The sequence below is a fragment of the Echiichthys vipera genome (assembly GCF_963691815.1).
Source record: "Echiichthys vipera genome assembly, chromosome: 4".
Lineage (NCBI taxonomy): Eukaryota > Metazoa > Chordata > Actinopteri > Perciformes > Trachinidae > Echiichthys > Echiichthys vipera.
In genome coordinates, this window is record NC_139829.1 from 12,489,357 (window position 1) to 12,516,589 (window position 27,233).

At 40.0% G+C, this 27,233-nt stretch overlaps 1 protein-coding gene across 1 annotated transcript; it reads left to right on the forward strand.

The window, feature by feature from the left end:
* gak (cyclin G associated kinase) lies at positions 1–26,758 on the forward strand. Its single transcript, XM_083911737.1, has 29 exons — positions 1–325; positions 5,107–5,168; positions 6,195–6,254; positions 7,201–7,315; positions 7,842–7,984; positions 8,225–8,350; positions 9,310–9,399; positions 9,577–9,712; positions 10,691–10,803; positions 12,864–12,942; positions 14,559–14,676; positions 17,394–17,443; positions 17,671–17,819; positions 17,970–18,092; positions 18,407–18,540; positions 18,639–18,833; positions 18,993–19,110; positions 19,207–19,286; positions 19,453–19,646; positions 19,797–19,964; positions 20,194–20,360; positions 20,527–20,767; positions 20,854–21,027; positions 21,609–21,746; positions 21,866–21,952; positions 22,074–22,346; positions 22,995–23,143; positions 23,996–24,172; positions 24,299–26,758. Exons 1-29 carry the CDS (start codon positions 184–186, stop codon positions 24,398–24,400), a joined length of 3,903 nt encoding a protein of 1,300 aa, XP_083767863.1. The 5' UTR covers positions 1–183; the 3' UTR covers positions 24,401–26,758.
* The last annotated feature ends 475 nt before the right edge of the window (positions 26,759–27,233 follow it).

Here is a 27,233-nt window from a genome sequence, read left to right on the forward strand (position 1 = left end):
TGGCGGCCCTTGTCAGCCTAGCAGCAGGAAGAGGATGTTTGCTTCCAGTGAAAGAATAATATCACATGATTTTAAGCCTTTATAACAGAGTAAAACGACCGTGGTGTGTTTTTCTGCTGAGTCTGCTGGGCTTTAGACAGCTGGAGCCGGTTTCTGTGTGTCTGAAGCAGGGCGCTGGATAAAATGTCCCTGTTCCAGTCAGCACTGGATTTCCTAGCCGGGCCCGGCTCGTCCGGAGCGGCCAGCCGGGACCAGAATGATTTTGTCGGACAAGTCGTTGAGCTCGGCGACATGAAACTGAGGATCAAGAGGGTCATAGCGGAAGGTGAGCTGGTGTAACCACTACGAGAAATGTTATTAACGTCTGGCGCGGCTGGGCATGCTAGTTAGCTGAATGAGCTAACAGGCTAGCATTAGTGACATACTTCAATTGGTAGTCAATGACAATAGCGTTTGCAGCTGCAGAGCTGTGAGTCACCAAGTAAACACCAGTTGATAATTTGGTTTCGTGTGTTTTCTACCAAGCCCTGAATCCATTTCCAGTTTGTGATCTGTGAAGGTGATGCATTAGACAACTTTAACTTTCATGTTTGCATCTGTAAGTCGTGATAATAGTTGCAGCTCCTGCAAAAGCTGCATTTTTACTTGTCTACCAACTCCCAACCCTATAGTTTTGGGACATGCCATCGTACTCTACGGGGGAATTGTTGTGTCTATGTAAATCATAAATAAGTCATAGAGTGTGGTCTATACCTAGTCTGTAAAGTGTCCTGAGTTAACTTATGTTATGATTTGGCACTATAAATAAAATTGAATTGAATTGAAACCCTATCATCTTCCTTTGGCATCAGGGCACGTTTGACTCAAGACAGAAAGATCATTATCGGGTTATCAACAGGAAGCCATGCCATTAGTAATGGCAATGTTGTTACCAAAGCTGTTTATTAACTGGGTAGGTTAAGGAGTCGTTACTGATGTTAATTACAAAAACCAACAAGTGTAAGCATATGCAGAGCATTGCTCAATTCTTTCTTGTGACATCAAGGGAGACACTGGTTTGCCAGTACTCCTCCTTTTTGATCTGTCCATCATATGTTTCTTCCTATAACAGCAGAAGTGACACACAAACCACAAAATCTTTGATATGTGTTGATGAAACATGATGTTTACATTTCTACATTACATGACACATGGATTGTTGATCATTTTTTAAAATACATTATTATAAAGGATGTATTATATTTTCTCTTGCACGTTGAAGATATCTAAGAGTAATATGAATCATAAAAATACAGTTTGGCTGTGTTAAGTCATCCTATTCTGCAAAATTTTACACAATTTCATCAACAACTGATTATACGACCAGGTTTTAAAAAAAACCTTGTTGCACACTGGCAAGACAGTCTTACTTTACAATCATGTTGACTTGGCTGCAATAGAGACTGGTAGCACTGGCATTACATTTCTATTGCAGATCCTTATTTTGGGTGTAGTCTATTAAAAAATACTGATTAAATTAGATTTAACCGCACATACATTCAACAACAAATAGTTAAGATCTGTTGTTTCACATGCAGTGAGATCAGTTAGGCCAAAAACATAAGTAAGTCATTGTTCAGTGTCACCAGCTTTCAGAATGTTCAGACCAGTAGGTCAGAGTTAAACTCCTCCATGGTGCCACTTCAGTGGTTCAGCAAGCAAACATGGCCCCACTGTAGCTAAATCCTAATTTTCTCTGGTGATTTTTAATAAAACTCTAAGAAAAAATTGGCTATTTTGGCACTGATTTTTTAATTAGTCCATTCCACTAACTGTTGGTCCCTCAGCTAATGTATTTGGTGGAAATACTGTTAAGAAAAAACAGATAGATACTGAAGAATTGAGCCATCTCTGTCCACCTTAGTTGGAACTTGCTGACTAATTCTGACGGATTGCTTCATCACCGTACGTGCAAGGAAACAGTTTTTCTGTCAATTTCTCGCAACTCTGACTCATTCTGACAATTCTGTCCCTAATTCATAATAAATCAATGTGTCGAAAAGAGGGCAATTTTTAACATATAGTTATGCGTTACATATGACATAACACCTAGAAAGCATTTTTTTTTAAATAAAAAATCACTAATAAGGCTACAAAAAAAAAATTATTTCAAATGTCAGAAAAAAGTGCACAGTGCCCATGGCATCACATTATTCAACTTACAAAGATATTAATAGAGAAATGCTCACAATTAAGAACCACCAGTAACTGGTTTACAGTTGTGCTAAATAACTGATTGTTTGCCTAAGTATTGAAACTTTTGTTGCCTAACTTTCTTTAGGTATACTATCAACTAATAGTTTCAGCCTGAACACCCATCTGATCCGCAGTATACTCATGTTGTTGGGATTGCACATCCTCAGATATGATATGATGATGGTTCAAGAGAGGTTAGTGGAGAAACACAAGAGTTTTAAAATCAAAGCAGATGGTCAAATTCCAGATCATTTTACACTAAACATTTTCCCTTTTCAACCTCCCATCCTGCTCTGAAAGGTGTCTTTGTTGCGTTTCCTCAATAAGAGCTTTGGTGAGAGAATACAATTGATGGCTGTAACCAGATGGTTCTATTTTTTTTAGAGTCATGACTAGTTTGTCTGTCTACTAAGCCACTTGGGCAGACGGGCAATGCTCATTGAAGGTTTGTTCCACTTCAGATAATTTATTTGGATAGGCCACAATTTTCTTGGGTAAATTTAGAAAATAACTTTGCTGTCTAGTGGTGGTTGTTATGGTAGTATTAAGCTCAGTTTCACAACCACTTTCTCTGTATTCTTCCGGTTAGTGAGGCAGAGATTAATACCTGTGCATAACTACAGGTGTTTTGGAACAGTTAATGACAGTTAATTTGTTTTCCTGTAATTATTTAAAACAACAACAAAGATAGGGCCTTTAACCCCCATTTTCAGTAATTTCTTGGAATGGCTTTGTAATTGGAGCAAAGGAAATGGAGCATTTTGGGTTTCACACCCTCCCTTTGCCAGCACAAGACAGAGGAAGACATGTGATCCCCACAGTTACGGCTGTGCGTCTCACAGCAAAGTCTCTGGCATAGCTCGTAAATGTTGCTGAAATGGATAATAAATTATATTTTGATTGGATAGCTGGCTGTTACACTTTATGTTAAGTGTAGGAAAGTTAAGTATTTATTAGGAGTAGTCCATGGTTTAAAAAATGCAGTGTTGTCCTTTTTATGCTTAAGACATAAGGGTCGGTGACCATTGATTCTTGAGTGCCCTCATTTAAGTTTTCACAGAGCAAAGCAAGGTTTGTAGTTGATTTACCCATCACTATGGTAACCTCCCCCTGGCCTTGTTTGGACTGTGGCTTGTTGAAGACAGACATACACATGCACACACTTGATGAAAAAGTTGGGAAACCTATGGTTCTTATCCACCAGTCACCAGAGAGCTATGTATTTAAAGTGAGTAATAAAATTTAAATTTTGCTGCAGCGTACAGACTATAATCCCATTTCAAGTGACTGGGCTCTCAGTAGCACGGATTTGTTCAATCAGTTAGATTGTAATTTGAGTGCTAAAAACGTATGTCCAATTGAGGACCAGCTGTATGTTTTTCTGTGAAAGACCAGAGAACATCATAGTACATTCTCCTTCCACCCTAATACCTGTCTGATTATTACTGCAGCATTACCCACAGTGTCACCTGTTCAGGTTCCAGCCACACCTTCAGTGAAGAAGTGTATACAGCATGAGCTTAGTGGTTGCCCAAAGGTTAGATAAGTTTAAGCTTGTCCAATCTTGTGGCAGAAAGGTTGCTTGTGTTTTGTTGTTCTTGAGCAAGGCACTAATAGGTGAATTTCTGTATTTTTCAACATGGATCCTACTTGTACACATGTATTTATGAGTAAGTGACTAATGGCAAACCTTTTTTGAAATTGGTCAGTATTGAGCGCAAGTGCTGCAGCCTGACCGCAGTGTAATCAAACAGGACACAGACAGGCTCAGATTAAGTGTTTTACTACATTGTCAAAAGAGTTGCGATGCTTCCATGTGTAGCTACTAATGCCAGGTCAATATACTGTAGGAACTTTAGCTAATAGCAGTAGTCTACCTTCGCTCTGTTTCTCCACCCTTGGAACATCATTTTTCTTTTGGAAAATGTGCTTTGGTAGGATTTCTTCTCTTTGGATGGCAGTAGAGCCCCGAGTCAAACTGCAGAACTGATGTATCCAGAATTATCTAGCCACAACCAGACTATCTGCATTCAAAGGTAACGATAGTCTATGAAGGCTGTGTGAAGTGTAGTTTCACATATTGTTGTCGCAATTTGGAAATGCACTCCACTCCGGTGTCCTTCGGCAACATCTCAGAAGATTTCACAAGACTTCACCGTCCTTCTATAATACAGTCAGACTCTTATGATAACAATATGAGCCTGTCAATGGCCAAAAAAAACAACCTGCAGCCTGGTTCACAACGGCCAGGCTGCAGGGCTCGCACTCGTTACTGGACCAATTCTAAAAAAAGTTGCCATTAGCCACTTGCATAGAAATACATGGTGAAATGGGGTCCAGGTTAAAAAAATACCAAAATTCCCTGTTCCAACCTCTCCAATGTGGCTGCTCAGTGGCCAACAGATCAGCGTTGAGGTCAGCTTGGCTGTTGGCAAACACTGGTTGACATTTTTTACCAAACAACTAATCAATAAATCAAAAAAATATAAAACACATTAATCGACAATCAAATTAACCGTTAGTTGCAGCCAACCACACCAGAACAAATCAGACAAAGAAATGTTAACATTAATTGAAGAATGTAGCTACATCAGACAGTATTAAAACACACCAGTCCCATTCCCAGCCTGGTCAGATGCGTACATGAACTGATGAAGCCTCTTGGATGAGAGGTGAAACGTCTTCCTAGACAAACAACCAGTCCAGTTGTTTTTGACTGAAATTGCTTTGAGGATAACGATGACCTGGACGAATGAGAATATTCACAGGCCTATTAAAACACACCATTATGTATTATTTTAAGAGTAAATATACTATTTGTGTACTTATTACCAGAAGATAATGTAAATGACATTGTGGTTGCTCTCTCAGGTGGATTTGCCTTTGTGTATGAAGCCCAGGACATGAGCAGTGGTAAAGACTATGCCCTAAAGGTAAGATACTGTAAAGGTACACTCACATTACATGTTGGGCCACTCATCTTTTGGTTGTACCACTAAGTATTGTACATTCATTCATTCATTAATTTGTTATTAGGCTTGGCAATGTCTATAAATCGAATCTGCATTCGACGGTGCATAATTGTAATGGAGTGAATACTACAGTAAATACCAATCAGTACATATGATGCTGTATAGACTGTGTTACTCTGGACTTATAACTGGACTTCAACATCCACATACAGTGCATACACTACACATACATTTATAGAGTATGCTTTGCTAACCACATATCATGAAATCGTTAAAACATGTGAATGTAGGCATCCGCTTCTCTTGCTATCTAAGGAAACATTCCTTAAACTAGTTGTTTCTTAGGAAATGACAGGACTTATCAAATTATGGCACATTTTTGAGTATGTGATGACCATCTGCTCCATACTTTAGAATTCTGTCCATGTTGTACTCATGCAATCCTCAACTAAATTAAACACTGCAGATACTGAAATTTCTTTTGTATAATTTAGTATCAAGACTTTGGGGAAACAGATTCAGTGGTATCTTCTCTGTATACTGCTGATCTGTGTAGGTTAAGATGCTGTGGGTTGTTTTGTTTACAAGTTAAGCAATTAACTATCAACACTTAATGCAGGACAAATTAATATTTAGCACATTAATGATTTGTCTCATCAACTACTGTGTAGCCGCATGCTTTACCTTTTCCACCTATGATGAATGCACATAGGTGGAAAAGGTAAAGCATGCAGCTACACAGTAGTTGCATCTATTGAATAGACATTGATGAGAAAAATCATTAATGTGCTAAATATTAACATGATGATCAGGAGCAGTTGATGTGATAACCTCTTATCCTGTTTGCAAAATCGTTTATATCTAATGTTCAAAGCAAATCCTGTACAGACTGTTTATTGTTGGAATGTGTCAGTTCAATGCTCTTAAGAATGTCTTAAACAAAAGTTTCACTGAAAAACCGACGGTCTGTGTGTGCTTTTGTTTCAGAGGCTGCTGTCCAATGAGGAGGAGAAGAACAAGGAAATCATACAGGAAGTCTGCTTCATGGTATCCTTTATTGTTGTCATTTATTTCCAGAGAATGATGAAAAGACACTTGTTTTGTTTTTCATGATGATCCATTTAGAGCTTTTCTAATATTACAGCAGAGAGTAACATGTGACAAGTAAAACTCTAACCCATGACTTCAGAAGATTGTGGCGTGCATCCCCAGCGTAGTATTCTGTCATCACTAGGTCACTTGTAGTTTACTGGCAACACCGCACAATGTCAGACTGTGCAATGCAGGGACTAATATATATTTACAGTGATTTAAGGTTATAATACCATTGTGGTTTCACAACAAACAGAATGCTATGCATTATGTAATTCCGTCCTTAATAGCTTGTCATTTGCGGATCTTTCCTAAAGCGTTCTAGTGTTGTTAAGAAGGACAGAATATGAGTACTTCTAAAGGGGTTTGATTAACATATTTGTTGTTCAATGGTTACCAGGAGGAGTAAGACCATTTCAAGAAACATTTGTGTGTAAGCATTCATGGTATTTCAATGGCTCAGAAGACATGTTATTTTATGAAGTTACAGTTTTTTTTATCAGTGCGATAACTCAGTCAGTGAAAGGAACTAACAAACCTTTTGGCCAGCAGCTAGAAATTCTGGGACATATCATGTACTGTTGGGCAACAGTTGTTTCATGCTGCGTAGCACATTGTGGAGGCACAGGCTTTTGGTAAATTTCTGATACCATTGCAACATTGTGTTTTTAGGACTTGAATGTTTAATGCTTCATATGATGATGAGGCAGAAAAATAAAAGTCTAAAGTCACCGGTGAATTCTTCAACAAATCACAATCTTCCTGCTTTCACTGTTTAACCAGCAAGTTGCAGTACAGTCCCCCCCCCCCCCCCCCCCCCCCCCAACAGAATCATTACATTGACACCGCAGTAGTGTTTATACATTTATACTGTATGTTCCTTGACCTGCTTGCTCTGTAGAAAAAGCTGTCGGGTCATCCCAACATGGTTCAGTTTTGCTCTGCTGCCTCCATCAGTAAGGAGGAGTCAGACACCGGACAGGCAGAGTTCTTGATCCTCACTGAGTTGTGTAAAGGTAAATACATACATTCCTTCACCACACCTTTTCTCGCCATTTTAACGTCCACTTTGTTTATCTACCGCTATCTTTGCAAGTACTAAGTGATTCATCAAATTGAATTGCAGTAAATCTGAGTTGCCAGAATCATTCCCTAGTGACTCCAACTGAAAGGCACTTGTGATGAAACTGTTTCCTGTCTGCGGCCTTTCTACTTCCTGCTCGACTTACTTTCTGTTCAGTCCGACTGTTCACTTACAACAGACTTTGTTTTCATTCAGCAGTTTTTTTCAGCTTCGTAAGCAATCTAACTTACCCTTGAAAAACATGTATTTTCACTATTCAATCATGTATTCAATATATGCTAAACACAATTTCATTATTTGATTAACTGTTTTATTGACATTTATCTGCAGGTTCTCATATTTTTCTAAATGACTCAAACAGCTTACCATCATTACAAAAATCAAGCTGAGCAGTGCCAGTGACAAGTGTTACTTTCACTTTTCATTTGTTTATCAGTTTTCTATCTCTTCTGCCTCAGGTCAGCTGGTGGACTTTATAAGGAGGGTAGAGCAGAGGGCTCTCCTGTCATGTGACACAGTGCTGAAAATCTTCTACCAGTCGTGCCGCGCCGTGCAGCACATGCACAAACAGAAGCCTCCAATCATTCACAGAGACCTCAAGGTTTGATGTTCCTTGGTATTCAGCGAGTGAATGATGAAGTTTCCATAATATACACCACTCCGAAATGAATTAATGAAATTAAACACCTCAGTTTGACTACATTTTGTATCATCTGGATAAGATGCTGCAGTTGAAAGCAGAGTTGACTATACTATAAATTAGGGGTATAATGTTTACTAACTAATAATTAAATGTGTATTGACTGGCATGTTAATTCACTACTTACTTGATACATTGCAGATTGAGAACCTCTTGATTAGTAACCAGGGCACCATCAAGCTGTGTGACTTTGGCAGCGCCACCACAGTGTCACATTACCCCGACTACAGCTGGTCAGCACAGAAGAGGTCCATGGTGGAGGATGAGGTACACACGCACAAACGCAAACATCAGTCAGGGCCCTCCTTATACAATACACCGAGTCTTCTTTCCAATAATATTGAAATAATCTATATAATACAGTTTTTTTGTGATTAGACTAAATTAATATGAATATGAAAATGTCAAGATTGATAACTGAATCTATTCTCTATTTTATGGTCCTGATTTTAACAACATTATGTTATACCAGATGTCTCGTTTGATGTCTGTTCTGAGGTGTGCTGCTTGCCAGACAACAATGTGTATGCAGTGTAGTAACTGCATACACATTTCACACTACATAAACATTTTCTTCGAGGCACTAATGGTTTTGAATTTGTTGAAGTGTTGTTCTTTCTTGGAGTGAAATTTATATAATCTAATTTCTCTAGTGAAGTCAATGGTTCAGTTGAAAGGGGAAAAAAATACATTCAGAAGTTACATTAGATCATTGACAATCCTGACGTCATGATGTTGGACAGAAACCAGAAACCTTTGATTGAATTTACAGCTTGATGTCCAGGAAGCACTGATCAATCAGGTTAATTATATTTATACCATAGCCACACACACACACACACACACACACACACACACACACACACACACACACACACACACACAGACACACAGACACACAGACACACACACACACACACACACACACACACACACACACACACACACACACACACACACAGCAGCCTTGTCACAGATGTCCTCAGTGTGCAGGAGCCCAGAGATCCTGGTTTCTAAATGTAATAATCCACATATCTATCTGGCACCTGTTTTCAGCCTTGTATCACAAAAGAGATGAGAGGAAAATCTTCCACAGAGAAAAAATAGATGATTTAGATGAACATTAGTTAGAGAAGATTTACCAACATCTGACTATAGCTAGATACCTGCTCTGGTTTTTATCAACCCATAGTTGTGTTGCTTAATTGGTCTTTTTCTGTGTACAGATCACAAGGAACACCACTCCAGCGTACAGAACACCAGAGATGATCGATCTCTACTCCAACTTCCCCATCAATGAGAAGCAGGACATCTGGGTCAGAGCTTCTACCATTCTCATTTTTACCCCAATATCACAGCTAATCAAATCCTGATCCTGAGTGATTTGTGTCAATGTACTGTGACCATTTCATGATTTGTTTTATTTTCTATTCATTAAGGAAGGTGGCTTAAAAGTTTATTGTTGTCTTTATTATTTCTGCTCTCCCCTGCAGGCCCTAGGATGCATCCTCTACCTGTTGTGTTTTAAGCAGCACCCATTCGAGGAGGGAGCCAAGCTGCAAATCGTCAACGGAAAATACTCCATCCCTCAGAACGATGTCAAGTACACTGTGTATCACAACCTCATATGTATGTACCTTCGTTCTTGGTCTGCTACTTTCTGCCCGTCCGTCCATTTATTCCTCCATCCCTCTATGTCCCTCTACACTTTTGCCCACCACTCACAATTGTCACCACAGGTCGATTTTACTGTAACCTTTTCCAGCTAGGAATAGGGTTACTGCGGATCCTAAAAAAGTCTTAAAAGGCATTGAATTAATTTAATCCAAAAATTCACTCTTTATTATTATATAAATGTTTTAGATAAATCTTTCAATGGTCTTAAAAATGGGTAATAGGATTTTATGAATCATTGCTTTAAATGTCACAATAATTGGTAACATCTATTTTTTTTAAATAATTTACGGAATGCCTCTTGCAGATCTGGTCAGAGGAACCATCCACACAAATTGCATGGCTAAAAGCGGTACAAGGCAATGCTTATGGAGCTCTGTAATGTGGTTATTGTAAAATTGGTCTTAAATTTAATCCCAAGGAAGCAGCATTAAAATAAAAAAATGTAACTTGTTGTAAGCTGTAGAAACCCTGTAGAAATAGGGATTGGACCTCTTAACATAACGTTCATACACAGAAGAGATGCCATGACAGGTTGAATAGTTTTTGCAGTACCTTGTTACAGCTAATCTAATTAGGTTTAACAGCTCCACCTGCTGGAAAATGTAAATTTGTCAGTTTCCTGCCAACAAGGGCACAAATGTATATATTAAAATGATAATTTACTTCAAAAGAATATATATTTATATCAAGCATTTTTATCATTTTGATCATTATTCACCTTGACAACTGTGCATGCGATACATGACAAATTTTTACTAATTAATACTAATACATCCTTATTTTGTAAATGATATCACTGCTGACTTGTTTAAGAATTGCTTCCTCTATGCAGCCCCATGTTTTTTTTTTCATCCTCATCATTATCTTCCTCTTCAAGTTCATAATATTTCCTTTTTTTTCCACTGCACCCTTCTCCTCCTCCTCGTCCAGGTTCCATGTTGAAGGTGAACCCAGAGGAGCGTCTGACCATAACAGAGTTGGTCAACCAGCTCCAGGAGATAGCAGCAGCACGCAATGTCAACCCCAAGTCTCCCATTACAGAGGTTGGTGTGTGCATGATTGTGTTGAGTGCTATTGTACTACTGCTAAAAAACTATGGCACCAAACTTAAGAAGTGATACTACAGTAGAGCCTTATCAAGTAGTTATGCTGTAGTTATCTTTAGCACATGGTCATTTACTGAACAGTATTGTTCTCTCGCCATTTGTGCTGCTATTTTTCAAGCCCTTATCTAGAAGTGGAAGTCAGTGTTCCCTTGACTGAGGTGAAAATAAAGAGATAGTGGATTTTGAGCAAAATGATGATTGGTTGTTCTCTTAGCCATCAGACAAGGGAAAATGCATTATCCTTATCTCTGTCTATAGTGGCCTCTGCTTCAGGTATCAGTTTATAGTAGGTGACAACTTTCACCAAGTGCATTTTAGAGTGAACAAGCTGAGACACAGGGGCAAATCGTCGGTGTCTGCCAGCCTGTGAAGAGGCTAGTGACAGGTCGACCTCACGGCTTCTTCCGCTGTGTGTGTAAACATGCACGGACACTCGTTCGCTCTCAAATTACTGTGGTTCCACTTGCTCGGTCTCACATGAGACCAACGTGAACTAACACACACACACACACACACACACACACACACACACACACACACACACACACACACACACACACACACACACACAATCACACACACACACAGTGGCAGACTCAAAGGAGTCTGTATTCTCTTTCCCAGACTCTACTCTTCCCAGCTGGCACGGTCCAAAGAAACAGAAAGACATAGAGGTTGGAAAAGGGTGAAAACAAGCATGAAGTTGATACCAACACTTTAGCAGTAAAGCAGTATTTTTGGTGGCAGATTGACTGTAAAGCCACCGTTTCTTTAATTTATCACCCACATTAGCTAATTCAGCATAATCAGATTTAAGATTTTAGCTTTGGTTTTGGAATAGTAAAGCATTTTATCCTGCAGGGTGGCTGGTAAAGACCAACTAAGAAGTGCCAGCCTCTTATTCTTAACACAAATCCTGGTACTTATCACCAAATCCTCAGTCACAGTTGTGATTTACCAGTACGAAAAGCTAATTTCAATGTCAAAAGTCTCCAGCTTTAAATTGATTCTATTTTCTTTTAACAACATTCTGGTGTGCAATGTACACATGACTGATATACATTATATGTATATAGTTGAGCCAGTGTATGTATCCTGAATTATATTTCTATCACAATTAAAAGTATGAACCTTTTTCTTTTTTCTATTTTTTTGGAAGTCATGCTCTGGTTACCACTGTAGGAAACAGTTTTGTCTATGCTTTACATATGCAGCCACTTGCTTCTTCCACCTATTTTAAGATTAAGCCATTACAAATTGTTAAAATTAACCACTTGAGTTCTTCTATATCCCAACCAATTTATTAGCAAACCAAATCCTTATAAGGCTTGGAAATGTGTGCAGAGTGAAGGCAGATTTGGCGATTGCTGATCTGATTAGGGTTAAGAAGGAGTTTCCCTGCTGGACATAAGGAGATTATAATCTTCCTTCTTTACCACCTCCTCTCTCTGCTGCTTCTCGGCTCAGACATATGGAGAGGCAGACTGTTAGACAGAATAGCAAACTCGTGATGAAGGGAGCAGAGATGGAAGTGAAATACTGAGAGGGATATACGGTAGACATCCCAGAGGGGAAGCGAGACGCACAGGCTGTCTGGCTGTCCAGACACTTTTCAACCGAAAAATACTTCACGTCTGACACAAGCTATTCTTTCAGTGTGTTATGATTGTGCCAATTTTGGGGGATTCTGGTGGTTTTTACATTTGGAGACAGTGGCAAGCCCTGTCACTTCACTCAGGATTTGATTTATGCTTTTTTTTTTTTTTGTTCCCTTATTTGTGGTCCTGACCATAATTTTCCATCTCAGTCTATATCTAGTCTTTGCTTGGATGTAATTTTTTTTTTTTTGTTTAATCTCTTTAAGATAATATTTTTTTCCTATTCATAAGGTTTTGAACACTTTTGGCAAAACCTTAATTTTGTTTGACTTACCTGTTACAATGTTGAGTACGTACTACTGTTGGCGTCCAGTGATTGACGGCTATGAATGTCTGCAGCTGCTCGAGCAGAACGGAGGTTTTGGCAACAACGGAGCCCAGCTGCCCATGCAGATCCACAATGTCCAAAACAATGCAGGTAACAGTTTGTTTAGATGACAATAGCATGCTTTCTGTGGGTTCAGGACAGTGTTTGTTAGAGGGTTTGCAGGTTTGTGTGACGAGGGTGAAATTGAAACCTCTCTGAAAACAGAGCAATCATGTCACGTTGGTTCCACAGCTCATTGATTTTTTTGAAGGACAACTTATAACCGTATAAGGATGCCCTAGAATATCCATACATTTGTTTTTCACGCTAACTAACTGGCAAAAAAACAAACCTACATTTGAATACTTAGAAATAGCGATAGACCAGAACTTTTCTTTTACCCCTTATTGTTATACACACACTGGTACACATAATCTGGTTAGTACCCCTGTAACTCAAAAGTCTCCTCTTCCTCTGAGTAAGGAGGGTCATGACTAACAGTCAGGAGGTCAGATCCTCATATGTGTTAGAAACAAGGTTGAGAGTGTGTTGATTTATAAAATCATGATAAAGTTGGTGTAAATGTCCCAACATGATGTGATATCTTCACTTTCAGTCATTTAGAAACAGGTATAAAACAGGATTCTACCCGCTGCCTCATTTTATTCTAGTCACTCTGTAACCCACTAACCTAACAGTACGTTAAACTTGAGTCCAACAGGCTCACATGTAGCTTATTTAATATATTCCACAAGGCGATATTTAATGTGTATGCCACAGATGATGATGGCTGAGTTTCTAAATTACTTAATTACTTAGCATTAATCTGTAGCACAATAGAAAGGAGCAGTCACAGGATTTATTATCTGCCAAAATGGGTGTTAGAGAAAACAAACTTTACAGCCACAGACCACATATTGGCATTTGGCACAATGATGGTTTGTGATTTAACACCCTGCAGTATGTTTGAAGCAGACTGAAGCAAAGTACACAAACTCTAGAAATGGCTTCTGTTTTTAGGATTTTTGAATTAAGATTAAGAGCAAGAACATCACATTCTCTGTGTTATCATATTTCTTTTTTCTATATATATGTACCTTTGCCCTAAATTAGCATAATAGGCTTTTCTGTAGAGACAAACAACCATACACACACAAACACACAGACACTCGTGTGCAGGCTGTGTACATTAAGAGGATTTCTGCACATCCAGTCAACCATCTGTCCAAAGGAAGAATACAGTACGTTTGCTCTTTCTCTTGAGGTGTGGCGCCGTTACTCCTGTCCATTTCTTCTATCACACCTGGGCAAGAAATCGTGTTGAGTCATCTACCTTTTGTTGGTTCTAAACATCTGGCAGCTCCACCACTGCAGAAAGCAGCAGATTTTATCTGGTGCATTTACCTCAAAGTAAAACCAACGATCCATTTGACCCTATTTAATAAATCACGTCTTAATATCAATTAGTGTGTGTAATAGTGTTTATCATGAATGTCATGCACATTGCACCTAAGAGGGAATGTTCCCTTTTCACACTATCTCCCCGCATCTACAGTCTTAATATGTATGTTATTTTTCAATGCCTTTTCATTTATTTAAGTAATTTATTGCAGCTTGGGAATCCGATCTTTTTTATGCATGTAGGTCCATTAATTAGATAAAAATTGAATTGAAACCTGGTGTCTCTAGCTAAACCATTCTCTCTTTTTCCCCACGGTGCCAAATAGGCATATACGATCCTGATCAGTCAGGCAGCGGCCTCTTGGATATCTTAAGGGGAGGAACAGAGCGCTTCCTGACCAACATAAAGGACACTTCCTCTAAGGTCATCCAATCAGTAGCCAGGTAAGGGGCTCCAACCTTCTTATGATTATCACTGTTGTATTGATTCATATTCCTTTTTCAGTCTTATTTATTTTCAGTTGATCTTTATGGTCATTACTCATTAGTTTGCACCCATTGTGCTTTATTCATCTCATGATTCACATGATGTTTGTTTTTTTAACCTGTGGAGTTGACTGGACACACTTTCTTTCAATTGGATATTTACACTGGTTACTGTAACTTCACACATACTTATTACTCTTTTATCCAAGACAATTCCACCACCATATTTGTTTTGGTAATCATTTATTGCAATATGATGACAGGGGAAATCGGCTATCTGTATAATTTCGATTTTAGATTTCGTTATGCACTTATGGTCTGGAATTTGTTTTCTCGGCATCCACCAGATGGAATTTGGCTTTCTAAACAATACAGTTTTTTCAGTTATCAGTCAACATGTTTCATCCCAGTTGCATCAACCTGAATTAAATGTAGATGATTGTATACCTGCGAACTGTCAATGGACGCATTCATACTCATACCTACCCTGTCCCCAGATTTACCTTTTTTAAAGGAACATTTTGCTGCTTGGCTGTCTGAAATATGCTTCTCCATTGTGAAGGAAGACTTTGCGTTTCTGAACCTCCCAGAAAAAGACAAACCTTATTTTAAGTTATCTCTATTTGTATTTCTTTCACTAACCTCTAGCAGAAGTGTAAGTCAGTGGATGGTGGGAGTTATCTAGTATGCAGCAATCTGTGACTATGATTCTTGATGTTATTGTCAGGTGGACTCTGACTGATGTGTATAAGGGTTGAGAATAAGCAAAGTGTTCCTTTAATAGCCACTCTTATCCACATTCGTTAAAGTTTGATGTTTCATTTGGTTATTCTGTCATCGGTTTCGTTCCATTTGTTTGGTCGTTGTGTTTATTTTTTGTTGTTTCTTTTCTCTGTCCCAATTCCCCATGGTCCCACTATGTGTCCATCACCTAGCAACCCAAGGTAAATATGGGTCAGTGAAGTGCGTCAACTCGTGCGTTGCTCTGTGTGCTCCTGTAGTTTGTGTTTAATTTAGAGAAAGAAAAATCCCTACTAAGCCTTTTGCTGTGCCGTGTCCGCCATCACAGCTTGCTGATCCTAACATCACACATTCAATGATTAAACTGACTAAATGGAGAATGTGATGTGAATGCACAGATGATGTGAATGCACAGATGAGTATCATTGAGTGAATGGAAGGGGCAGGTGATTAGAAAATCATATCAGCGAATGGCAAAACAAGAGACCTATTCTCAATGCATGGTACAGGAAATGAATGAGCCGGTCAATAACAAAATCCAAATTAAATAGCTGGTGTCGTAGCATTAAAGTTGTCTGTTAAAAATGTAAATTTGACGACAAAAGTGTTAAGCAGACAGCCTCATCCATAGCCTACAGTGATGGTTCCCAACCATTTTTTTGTCTGATGTTAAAGGTGATGTTCAAATGAAGCTTCATGAACCATTTTCATTATATTTTATATTTCATCATTATTTATTTGACATGTGCAAAACAATAACGGAAGTAGACGTTGGCAATGAAAATATTAGGCCTCAGGCACCCTTCAACAATGTTCATTAAATCATGAAAATCAGGCAGTGTTGCAAATGTAACACCTTGTCCTGTAAACTCAAATACACCTATCCTCGATACCTCCTTTCATTTTAACCATTCCATTACTTCTAGCTGTTTCAACTAATTATCCATTACTTTCAGCCATTTGAACATTCATCTATTACTTAAGCTACTAACTAACTATTTTTACTTTGTTTTTGCTGTACTTTTTTCAGAACTTTAAGCTTACAATTTGATCAGTTTATCCATCCGTTAAGGTGTCCGTTTCAGCCATGTATTCATCACTTTTAACTGTCTTAACATCCCTGCGTGCTTACCTGCTAACCTTTCATGGTTTGCAGCACATGACCTTCAGGTGTTAAAGCTGTATCAATATGTGGATTTTATTTTTGTTTGTGTTTGTCTTTCTTTTGTTATTCAAATCGTAGATTCTATTTATTTTTGTTTTCCAAAATTGAGCTGCTGCTGGAAATCGAGCTTTCCATGTACCCCTAAACAACTTCAGATGTACTCCTGGTTGCGAATCACTTGCCCATGATTGATGGAATGAATGAATGAATGGTAGTTAAAATGTTTTAGTATGACTCCACTGCTTACCAAATCACCATCTCAGCTATATCTGTGTCTTAACCAACATCCGTCTTGACACCATGCTGATACAATTGTCATCAGCATAGATGGATTAATTTATTTGCTTGGCCATTGTTTCAGTATGATTTATTTTGTTCTAAAATCCAATGTAATCTACATTCTACGTCAATGAACTGTCAAAAATGGCAGCATGACCCTTCTGGGTGTATTCCCATGCAACATCAAGCATCTGCTGGATGCTTGTGCTACAATAAAGACTACGGAAAGATAAACTCTTATTAAGTAATTATTTAAGTCTAATTTGCATAACTCTGTGACAGTCTTCATTTAAAGGCTGACAATCTGTATTGTGTGGTAGCCCTAAAAGAGATGCACATTCAGTCATCAATGAGGAACCTCTCCATCCTGCAACATTGTGGTTTCAAAACCAGAGTCATATTAGTATATCGTAATACAAAGCTGTCTTTTCTTCCCAACTATGTTGTTTAACTACTACTTTCATAAGCACACTTGTAATTTCTCTTACAGCTATGCCAAGGGGGACCTAGATATTTCATACATCACCTCCAGAATAGCAGGTAGGAAAAGGCCCTACCATAAAACTGATTTTTTTTTTAACCCTCGATAACTGCATAATTGTCATCCAGTAGTAATTCTGCTTATATGACATGATGAAAATAGCATCAGAGATAATTCGCATCAGCCATGTCTAAAGTGAAATTAATGTGACATAATATCTTAGATACTGTTAAACATTTTGAGAAAGGGATAAACCTCCGTTTTTTCTGTATGTGTATTTGTGTAGTCATGTCCTTCCCAGCAGAGGGGGTGGAGTCGGCGATAAAGAACAACATTGAAGATGTACGTCTGTTCCTGGATTCCCGTCATGCTGGCCACTATGCTGTCTACAACCTCTCCAAACGATCATACAGGCCCTCTCGATTCCACAACAGGGTATGAAGTGTGTATGTGTGTGCATTCACCTTATCGGTGGGTGGAAGCATGTCAGAGTGTGACATAAAATAGGGTTTTCCTTTCACTTGTGTGCAGCTGTACAAGATTTCTCTTGTATTTAGGTATGTCTTTGTCTGTGTGTGTGTGTAGGTTTCAGAGTGTAACTGGCAAGTGCGCCGTGCCCCCAACCTCCGCAATCTCTACAGTGTGTGTAAAAACATGCATCTATGGCTCAAACAAGACCAGAGGAACATCTGTATAGTACACTGTCTGGTAAGTAATCTCTCACCACCTACTAGATGACTAAGTCCTTCCTGCATACTCAGATGGGAAGCGGTAGTGACTTAGGGCGCACTCACACTGTCCATCTGTACCTTGCCCCGTGCTTTAGGGGCCTGTTTGTTCTCACACTACCTAAGCATACGCAGTACGGTTGCACTCACACTAGTCGAACTAGACTTAGCCGTGAAACGTGCTTGGGCACTGTACGGATGGACGGTGTGATTGTACCCTTAATTAGATGATAACGAAAAAAATGAGGATGATACCAGCATTATCTTTAACTGTAAGTCCTTTTGTCTCTTTAGGATGGCCGGGCAGCATCAGCCGTGGCAGTTTGCTCCTTCCTGTGTTTCTGTCGCCTTTTCACCACAGCTGAGGCTGCTGTCTACATGTTCTCGATGAAACGCTGCCCGCCTGGCATAGCGCCCTCACACAAGAGGTAGCAAAACACACCGGTTGTCATGGAATAGATTCAGGTTACACATTTTCTCAAATGCTATGACCTCATGATCCTGATCTTGCTTTGGATCGTTGCAGGTATATAGAGTATATGTGCGACATGATGGCAGAGGAGCCCATCGTCCCCCACAGCAAGCCCATAATAATTAGCTCCATCATCATGACACCCGTACCGCTGTTCAACAAGCAGCGTAATGGGTGCAGGCCGTTCTGCGAAGTTTATGTTGGAGACGAGAGAGTCCTCACCACTTCACAGGAGTACGACAAGATGAAGTAAGTTCACGCACACGCACACGCACACGCACACACACACACACACACACACACACACTCAGGAATGCTGTTCAGATTTCCCTAGGAAAGGATTTTTTAAAATGTTGCTATTTCAGTTATGCACACTCTTTCTCACTCTCTCTCTTCTGCTCCTTCCAGGGATTTCAAGATGGAGGATGGGAGAGCGGAGATTCCCCTAAACGTGACAGTCCAAGGAGATGTTCTGGTGGTGATTTACCATGCAAGATCTACACTGGGAGGACGTCTACAGGCCAAGGTAGACACACCCATAAGCTTAAGGACAACACCCATCAACTGTTGACACATTCTGGACAAAAATGTTCATTTTAAACTCTTTAATGTTGTGTTCTAGATGGCATCCATGAAGATGTTTCAGATCCAGTTCCACACAGGCTTTGTCCCCAGAAATGCAACCACTGTCAAGTTTAACAAGTATGTACACAATTTTGAGAGAAATTAAATATTTTTTAACTTTTAACAAAGGTCTACATTTCTTATTTCCTGAACAATAATATCAACTACTCTTATTTTCTAATTAACCCCTGAAATGTGCTTTCTTCATAACTTCCTGTTTCTAATCTTTCTGTCCTCCTGTCAGGTATGACTTGGATGCCTGTGACATCCAGGAGAAATACCCAGACTTGTTCCAGGTCAACTTGGACATTGAGGTCGAATCCAGAGACAGACCCAGCACCAAGACCCCTCCTTGGGAGAGCTTTCAAACCAAGGGCCTCAACCCCAAAATCCTTTTCTCCTCTCGTGATGAACAGCAGGAAATCCTAAGCAAATTTGGTAGGTAACATTACTTACAAAAGCTAGGTGGGGTTTGGGATTTGGTTTCGGTTCACATCTTTCTTTTCTGCCCTCACACCAATCGGAAGCATGTTGTTGTTTCTAATTCACTTGTACATATGAACTAAACATTTAATTTAATCACTACAGGTAAGCCAGAGCTGCCTCGTCAGCCAGGTTCCTCAGCATTTTATGACTCAGAATCACCCCAGCCACTTCCAGCTCAGACCCCAGAAGGCTCCGATGCAACAGAACCAGAATCTCCTGTGAGCACAGATAGCAACGCCAACAACTTCTTCCAGACACTGGATTGGGAAGGTACTGTACTTGTGTTTGCTGGGTAATATTTGGCTTTTTCAAAATTTGCAGAACCAGTCTTAGTCCTCTGGTTATTGCGATCCATTCTAAAGAGGGGGAGTGTGCTACTCATTTTGTTTCCTGGCTGAATAGCAGGCAGGATTCAAACCTTAAAATAATCTGACATCTTGATTAACTGATAACATCAAGTGCTTTAAAATTTCCTCTGACTAGCTTCTTGTATTTGTAGAAGTCAGTGGCCATCAGGATGCCTCAGACAGTCAAGGAGGGGGATCCATCCATGACCAGGAGGACCTGAGTGATCAATCAGAAGGAGAGTCCTACTCTTATTCTGCCCCTGGTGGGGAGCCGCTGTCACGTGACCCCAGCGAACCGCTGTTTGATGCTGACTTCCAGGTGGGGAAAGTCTTGAATGGCTTTTTACATAAATATCAATACAGGATGACTTATTTTATCTGGCACCCTGACAGTGTTATGAAGTAGAGCCAAAATGCTTTATTTTCCTCCCCCATCATTCCACCATCAGCCTTTCTTTATTCTTTGTGTCCCCTTCTCCTCCCAGAGCACCCCTCCTGCAGTCCAGGAATCTCCTGTAGGTGACACAGCTGACCTCTTGGGATTGAACGCCGACCCTTCGATGTCCTCGACCTCCTCCTCTGCTCCTCCTCCAGGAGTTCGGGGAGGACTGAAAGCTGCATCCAGCAACAGCGACCTCCTCAATGACCTGTTTGCACCCCCTGCTGGTCAGACAGGAGTGGTGGAGGAAGACTTATTCTTCAGTGGGTCCACACCAGATAAAAAATGTAAGGGTTGAGGCTTAACATGCTGACAGCATTGTTATAAGAAACCTTCCAGCTATCCTTAATGCATTTTTTCTCCCTTGCTGCAGCCATGGGCGACCTGTTTGATCCGTTTGGGATGGGGTCTGGCTCTGGTGTGGGCTCCACTGTGGGTTCCTCTCGGCAGGCCTCTGGACCGAGCCTGTTTGGAGACTTGCTGGGTTCTGAAGGTTCATCTCACAGTAACCCCACTCCTGCTTCCAACACAAGCCTCTTAAACCTCAGTAAGTACATGTTTTTTAACCTTTATTTATTCAGGGAGAGAACGCTTAGAGCAATGCCCTCTTTTTCAGGGACGCCCTCATCACATTCACACATTCACACCTGGAAGCTGCCCAGTACAACCGCAGTCTGCTCTGCTGGCCACTGAGCAGCTCCACTGGAGCGGTTTGGGGGGGTTATGGGCCTTGCTCAAGGGCACTTCAGTGGTGGTAATGAGGGAAGGGCAAGTGCTGCTTTTTCACTGGCGACCCTCCTGCTTCTCTAATCTTTAGGCCACCACATCAGCGACTGTATTTATGTCCTAAATATTCCTCTGCTGCCTCATCATATCTCTCTCTGCTTGAGGTGATATGATGATTGATTAAACACACCTTAGTTACCCCGACTCAGCGGCAACAAACCTCCTGACAGTATGTTAAAATGTTTTGTATGTATGTTTTGTTGGACAGACCATTTTCCTCTCTTCTACAAACACGAATGTGTCACATTCCTCCCTCTATCTACATTTCCTGCAAGCACTGGCTGATGGCAACATGCAAAAGAAACTTAATTGGTGAGACTTTGGATGTTTTTGTCTAAACAGATAAGCTAGTGAACGATGCCCCTAAGATGACATCATCAGCCAGCCAACCAGACCTGCTGGGTGGGTGGGACAGCTGGGCAGCTGGCACCACCACCAGCATGAGCACCCCCGCCAGCAAGCCCAGTTACACCAACACAGGTGGGTGAAGAAACTTTATGTAGGGGTTTGTAGCAGACTGAAAATGGACTCTATGTAGGCAATCTTGAAAATGATAAAGCCAAAAAAAAATCTCTCTCATATTGTTACTGTTTCTGTAGCTTCTGGTGTGGCATCCATGTCGAAGGCCAAGTCTCAGACCTTTGATCCTTTTGCCGACCTAGGAAACCTTGGCGCCAATTTACCAGGTAAGAGGTCTGGTCAGATATCCAGTTCTGTAATGGTGATACTGCGAGAAATGTGCTTAAAACTTACAACCTGTGAACTTATGAATTCATCTCAAGTAACTAACCTCCACATTTCTCGCAGGTTCCTCCAGCACTCATTTTTCCGGACCCTCTGTAAAGAGTGCAAAGGCTCCATCCTCCTCTACTAAGCCTCAAGCCCAGCCCTGGCAGCCCGGAAGACCCGCCTCAGCCCAGAGCAAACCTTGGATGTCCGGATCAGGACCTGGGCCCGCACCCAAAGCGTCCTCTGCCTCTCAGCCTGCAAGCACACAGTCGACCAAACCTAACTACAACCTCAACTTCTCCAGTGTCATTGGTGGGAGAGAGGACAGAGGAGTCCGTGGGCCTGGATTTGGTAAGAGACATTGGGTAGAGGGGAAAGGATATGTTACAGGAGTTAAGGATCATTTTTATGTTTGATTTTAGCACTCAAATATCATTCAAAAATCGTTTTCCCCAGCTATAGAAATTAATGAATGGCATTAGTAGTTAGCTCTGAATTCACCAGCGAGATGAAAGTTGAAAATGAATAAGTTACTAGAAATGTGTAATATTTATGTAAAGTATTGTGTTGATTATCTGTAATGTGACGCCAACTTTTCTTGAGAATCTGGTTGCAAGGTTATAAGATTTTCATGATATGATAACTTAAGAATATAGATACCTCGAAGAATATAGCGTGTGCGGTGTGTGTGTGCATGCGCGTGCGTGTGACAAAAATGTAAAAAATGTATCAATTACATTATGATATGTTACATAAGTTACATTTTATTCTGGCTTAATGCCTTTTTAAAATAAATCAAACCAACTATATATTTCAATACTGTAAATAAGCAAATGTACATAATATGTATTTATTTTTATATCACAGTATACACTGAAACTGGTATATCACTGCAACCCTACTAGAATCATCTCTCCATAAAGGCTTCATTTTTATGCCAAAGTGAGCTTGGAGTTTCCATGCCAGGCCTTAATTTCTCTGTGCTGTGTTGTAATGCAGGCCCCAAGCCGAAGGTAAAGGAGGATGATTTTGAGGACCTCCTGTCAACCCAAGGTTTCGCCTCTAGGCCTGATAGAAAGGGGCCAAGGACTATTGCTGAAATGAGAAGACAGGAGATCACAAAAGACATTGATCCACTTAAATTACAGGTAACAAACAAAATACATATGCAAAGGACATGTAACACTCTCAGTGGTTGTACTGGGCCGCTTTTTCCTAGGAAAAACATTCTTAGATAGACAAAGGTTAAATAGTGTGATTTAAAGGTCCCATATTTAAAATGTATTTTATTAATTTTATCAAGCGGGTCGAGGTGCTTTATAAAAACCGTGAAAGTATCAAAATGTTGAATCCACAGAGAAATACACACAGTCTGTAATCAGAAACCCTTAAGTGAGCCAACAAGGCTTCCGTATGGTTGCGATGTCACAACAATAAGATATATAGGTAGAAAGTGCTGCTACAGTACCTTATAAACATTATTCCCCAGCTGCAATGACGGTACAGAGACGATCCCACATATGCTGAAGACCTGTATATGCTGACCAATCAGAGCAGACTGTTCTCATTCATGAGGGGGCTTAAAGCGACATGCGCTAAAGCTGAGCATTTTAGGGGGAATACAGGTATATTCAGACAAAGAATATGAGAAAAGTAATGTTTAGTTTGTTTCTTTTTACATTAATTCATGTGCACATGTTCTATTAGTAACCCAGAATACTAGTATGAACCAGAAAATTATTATAATATGCAAACTTTAAGTTTTGCTTACTGAGTAAATCACCTTCATCCACCTGTTTATGCACCAGATCATTTTACTAGAACAAAATGGAATTCCGAGTCACCCAATCTGTCCTTTCTGTTAGCTCGCAAAATGGATAGACCAACATGGCAACTCTTGGTAACTCTTCACATCACAAAGCAGTCTCCAAGTGCAGATGAGGGTTTGTGCCTTTTTTATGGTAAAAGTACTAAAAGTTTATTTTACTGTCATGATGCAGATCTTGGACTGGATTGAGGGGAAGGAGCGAAACATACGAGCGCTGCTGTCAACTCTAAACACTGTACTGTGGGAGGGTGAAACCCGCTGGAGGCCTGTGGGCATGGCTGACCTGGTGACACCTGACCAGGTGAAAAAGTACTACAGGAAGGCTGTGCTGATTGTCCATCCAGATAAGGTACGGTTTAACATGCTGCTCATGCATTTAGCCTTAAAAATATTAATTCTTAATTCTCATAATTTACAAATATTTTAACTCTCTTCATTCTTTATTAATTGCCAAATGTATGCTCTCTCTCTGCAGGCAACAGGCCAGCCTTATGAGGACTACGCTAGGATGATCTTCATGGAACTGAATGATGCCTGGTCAGAGTTTGAGAACCAGGGATCCAAAGCACTCTTCTAAAAGCCTGGTCTGGATCCCAGCTAGACCAGACCAGACCAGACCAGACTGGACTGGATTTGGCCTAACCAATGGCGGTTAGACTGGGCCAGATTGGACAGGACTGAGCCCACATTGGGCCTTAGGTGGCGCAGAGCCTCTGAGAGGTGTCCTCTCTACCATTCCCTTCACTCCCTACTTCCTTCTTTACGTTCTTCTATTTCTACAGCCATGGAAAAAGACCTTTTGCTGTCCGGCTGTAGGGGGAAAATCCTTTTTGACTCATAAACAGCTGATAAAATAAACATTGTGATAGTTCTTGAGCTCACTGCCTACCTGTACCACTGCCTGAGTGGTGCTGCAAACATCTGGAGGGAAGAATGGGTGACAATCACACGAAGAAGACAAAATTAATCTTGCAAGCTGATTAACAAGCAAGCTGATTAACGTGATGGTGGTATACAGATGAAAACATTTAATGACCTCCACACTTTAATAAAACGCTGTTAAATTGTCGCTGTAGCTGGTATGTTTGTCATTTGTGCCTGGCACTTTTGCAAACAACCAGTCATTTTGCTGACTGGTAAATAAAATAAAAACTAAACATGGCTGTGAAATTTTCAGCATGCCAGCTAATATGGAAGTGTTTTTTAAGCTTAGTTGCCTCAGAAAATAGCGAACATTGATGCTAATGAATCTTGGAACAAACCAGCGGCAGCAAATGGACAAAAAAAACCTTCTATCCTGCCTCTAATGCAGACGCAGGTTTAAAATCTCCTCTGGATAGATCTCTTTACCCATTCAGGTGCTCCTGCTGCACATGTTGGGGTCATCCGTTTGTTGTTGAGTCATTTTCTCCCCAGAAAGATGAGACTATTGCCTGCTGAACACAACTAGTGCTGCTTCTACCATTACTTTTACTGCTACACACACACACACACTCCTCAGATTGATGCTCAAACCTGCATCCTAAACTTCTGACAGAGGAGATGAACTTGTTTTGGAGCCCCGTATAAACCTAAGTGGGCATTCTTTTTTTTGAAGTGCTCTTTTAATTCCAACTACTCAGGCTATACTGTGTGGCTCTACTGTGTAGCTATCTGCATGCGGTCCCACACCAAACCTTCTAAACAACAGGAGGTAGGTGCGTTTGCTTTTGAACCAGGGTAGTCCAAAAAGGCGGCGGTTCTTTCATTGAAGTGCTCTTTTTGTAGTAGCAGAAACAGAGAAGAGTCAACCTGTCTGATTAACGCTGAGTGCCCTACTACATGCCTTCCCAGCACTCACACTGCTCATTCCATCGTCACCGTCATTCTTAACCCCTTTCTGTTGTATATGTAAGCCCCACCCACCTCCAGCGCCTAGTTCAGTAGCCATTTTTTTTTCTTGGCGGTGCATAGGAGGAGATCAAAAAGTGAAGTAAAGAGAATATGGTGATTTAATCTGGTTGCTCTTGATTTTTACTCTTGTGTTATTTGGGCTCATTCTGAGCTTTGAGCTTTTGTCAGTTAATCATCACTTCAGTGTAAATACAAACATATTATCATCCATCAAGTGGCTTTGTCAAGATTACAGCCCGATGTGTTGTTGAGCTTCATGCTTGACTGTGTGAATGGATGTGTGGTTGCGTGTGTGGAAGTCAGTATGTATGTATGTGTGTCTTTTTCTCCAGGGCGGGGGACCTAATGAAACCTTAAAACCACAATCTTTTTTTTTTCTTATCTTAATTATTTTTTCAGCCTCTCCCACGCTTGTTTTTGTGGATGTCTGTCTTTTCAAATATCTTTCCAACTTTTGCTTGCTCTTTTTTCCCCCTTTTATTTTTTATTTTACATTTTACCTCATGGACCAATCAAATCACCTGTTTTCTTATTTATTATTATGTTTTTTTTGTGTGTGAGGGTTGGGGGTAATAATGACATGTATTCATGCATATTGATGGCACAAGTGAATTTTTTTCAGATAATATATAAGTAGAATGTGCAAGTGAGACAGTTGGTTGATCACATTGAGCTGTTTTCATTCCAAAGCATCTATTGTTAATATGAATGTGCTTTTACAAATGTATATCCTCTCTGTTGTTAAGCCGTATGTGTTTATCATTTGTCTTACGTCTGTCTTTTTGTTGTTACCTTTTTGTTTCCTTTTTTTCCTCTTTGCTTCTGTTTTGCATTTTGACATTTGTCAAAAAATTGATATACGAGGGGCCAGTAACCTAAGTAAGAAAAAAAAGAACTGATGCTTAAAATTCTCTTTGACAGTACCATCATAGTATAAAGAGGGAGGATTGCAAAACCATACATCGGCAGTGTTCACTGTACCAAATTACATCATACTAATATGAATGTAGATTTCAATGCAAAAGCAAATAATTAAAAAAATCTTTTGATTTGAAGCAAATATTTTGGAGTTGTCTTTTGTCTTGCCTTTATCTTTACTTTGAAGATTCTCAGGGGCTTCATGTTCACAATCTACGATAAATTAGACAAAGTTTATTATAGGAGTGTATTTTAAAAACTGTAGAAGTTATTTTGATCCATCTGCTACTTTTTCAATCACTTGGGGCTTTGTATTCTCTGCCCCCGCCCCAAGCCTCAAATATAGTGATCAAAAATGTGTTTTACTCATCATTCTCTGATCAGAAGACAGAAGTGCTTGAAATCCTTTTGAAAGTAGGCATGAATAGACCCGAGTCATTGAACATGCAACAAGAAATTGGGAGTTCTTTTGACATATGTTTTTACCTAATAAATAAGCTATATCCCAGATAGATCTCCTCCAAATAATATATTGTTTTTCTGTGCTGTGTTAGAGAAGGCAAGACAACACAGTCTGCTGTCACTGTAATGCAGCACAA

What these genes read in the sequence shown, in the direction of transcription:
- gak (XM_083911737.1), top strand. Translation starts at nt 184, where the DNA reads ATGTCCCTGTTCCAGTCAGCACTGGATTTCCTAGCCGGGCCCGGCTCG. An exon ending in GGTCCATGGTGGAGGATGAG is followed by an intron (nt 8,351 to 9,309) that starts GTACACACGCAC and finishes TTCTGTGTACAG; the next exon opens with ATCACAAGGAACACCACTCC. An exon ending in TGATTGTCCATCCAGATAAG is followed by an intron (nt 24,173 to 24,298) that starts GTACGGTTTAAC and finishes CTCTCTCTGCAG; the next exon opens with GCAACAGGCCAGCCTTATGA.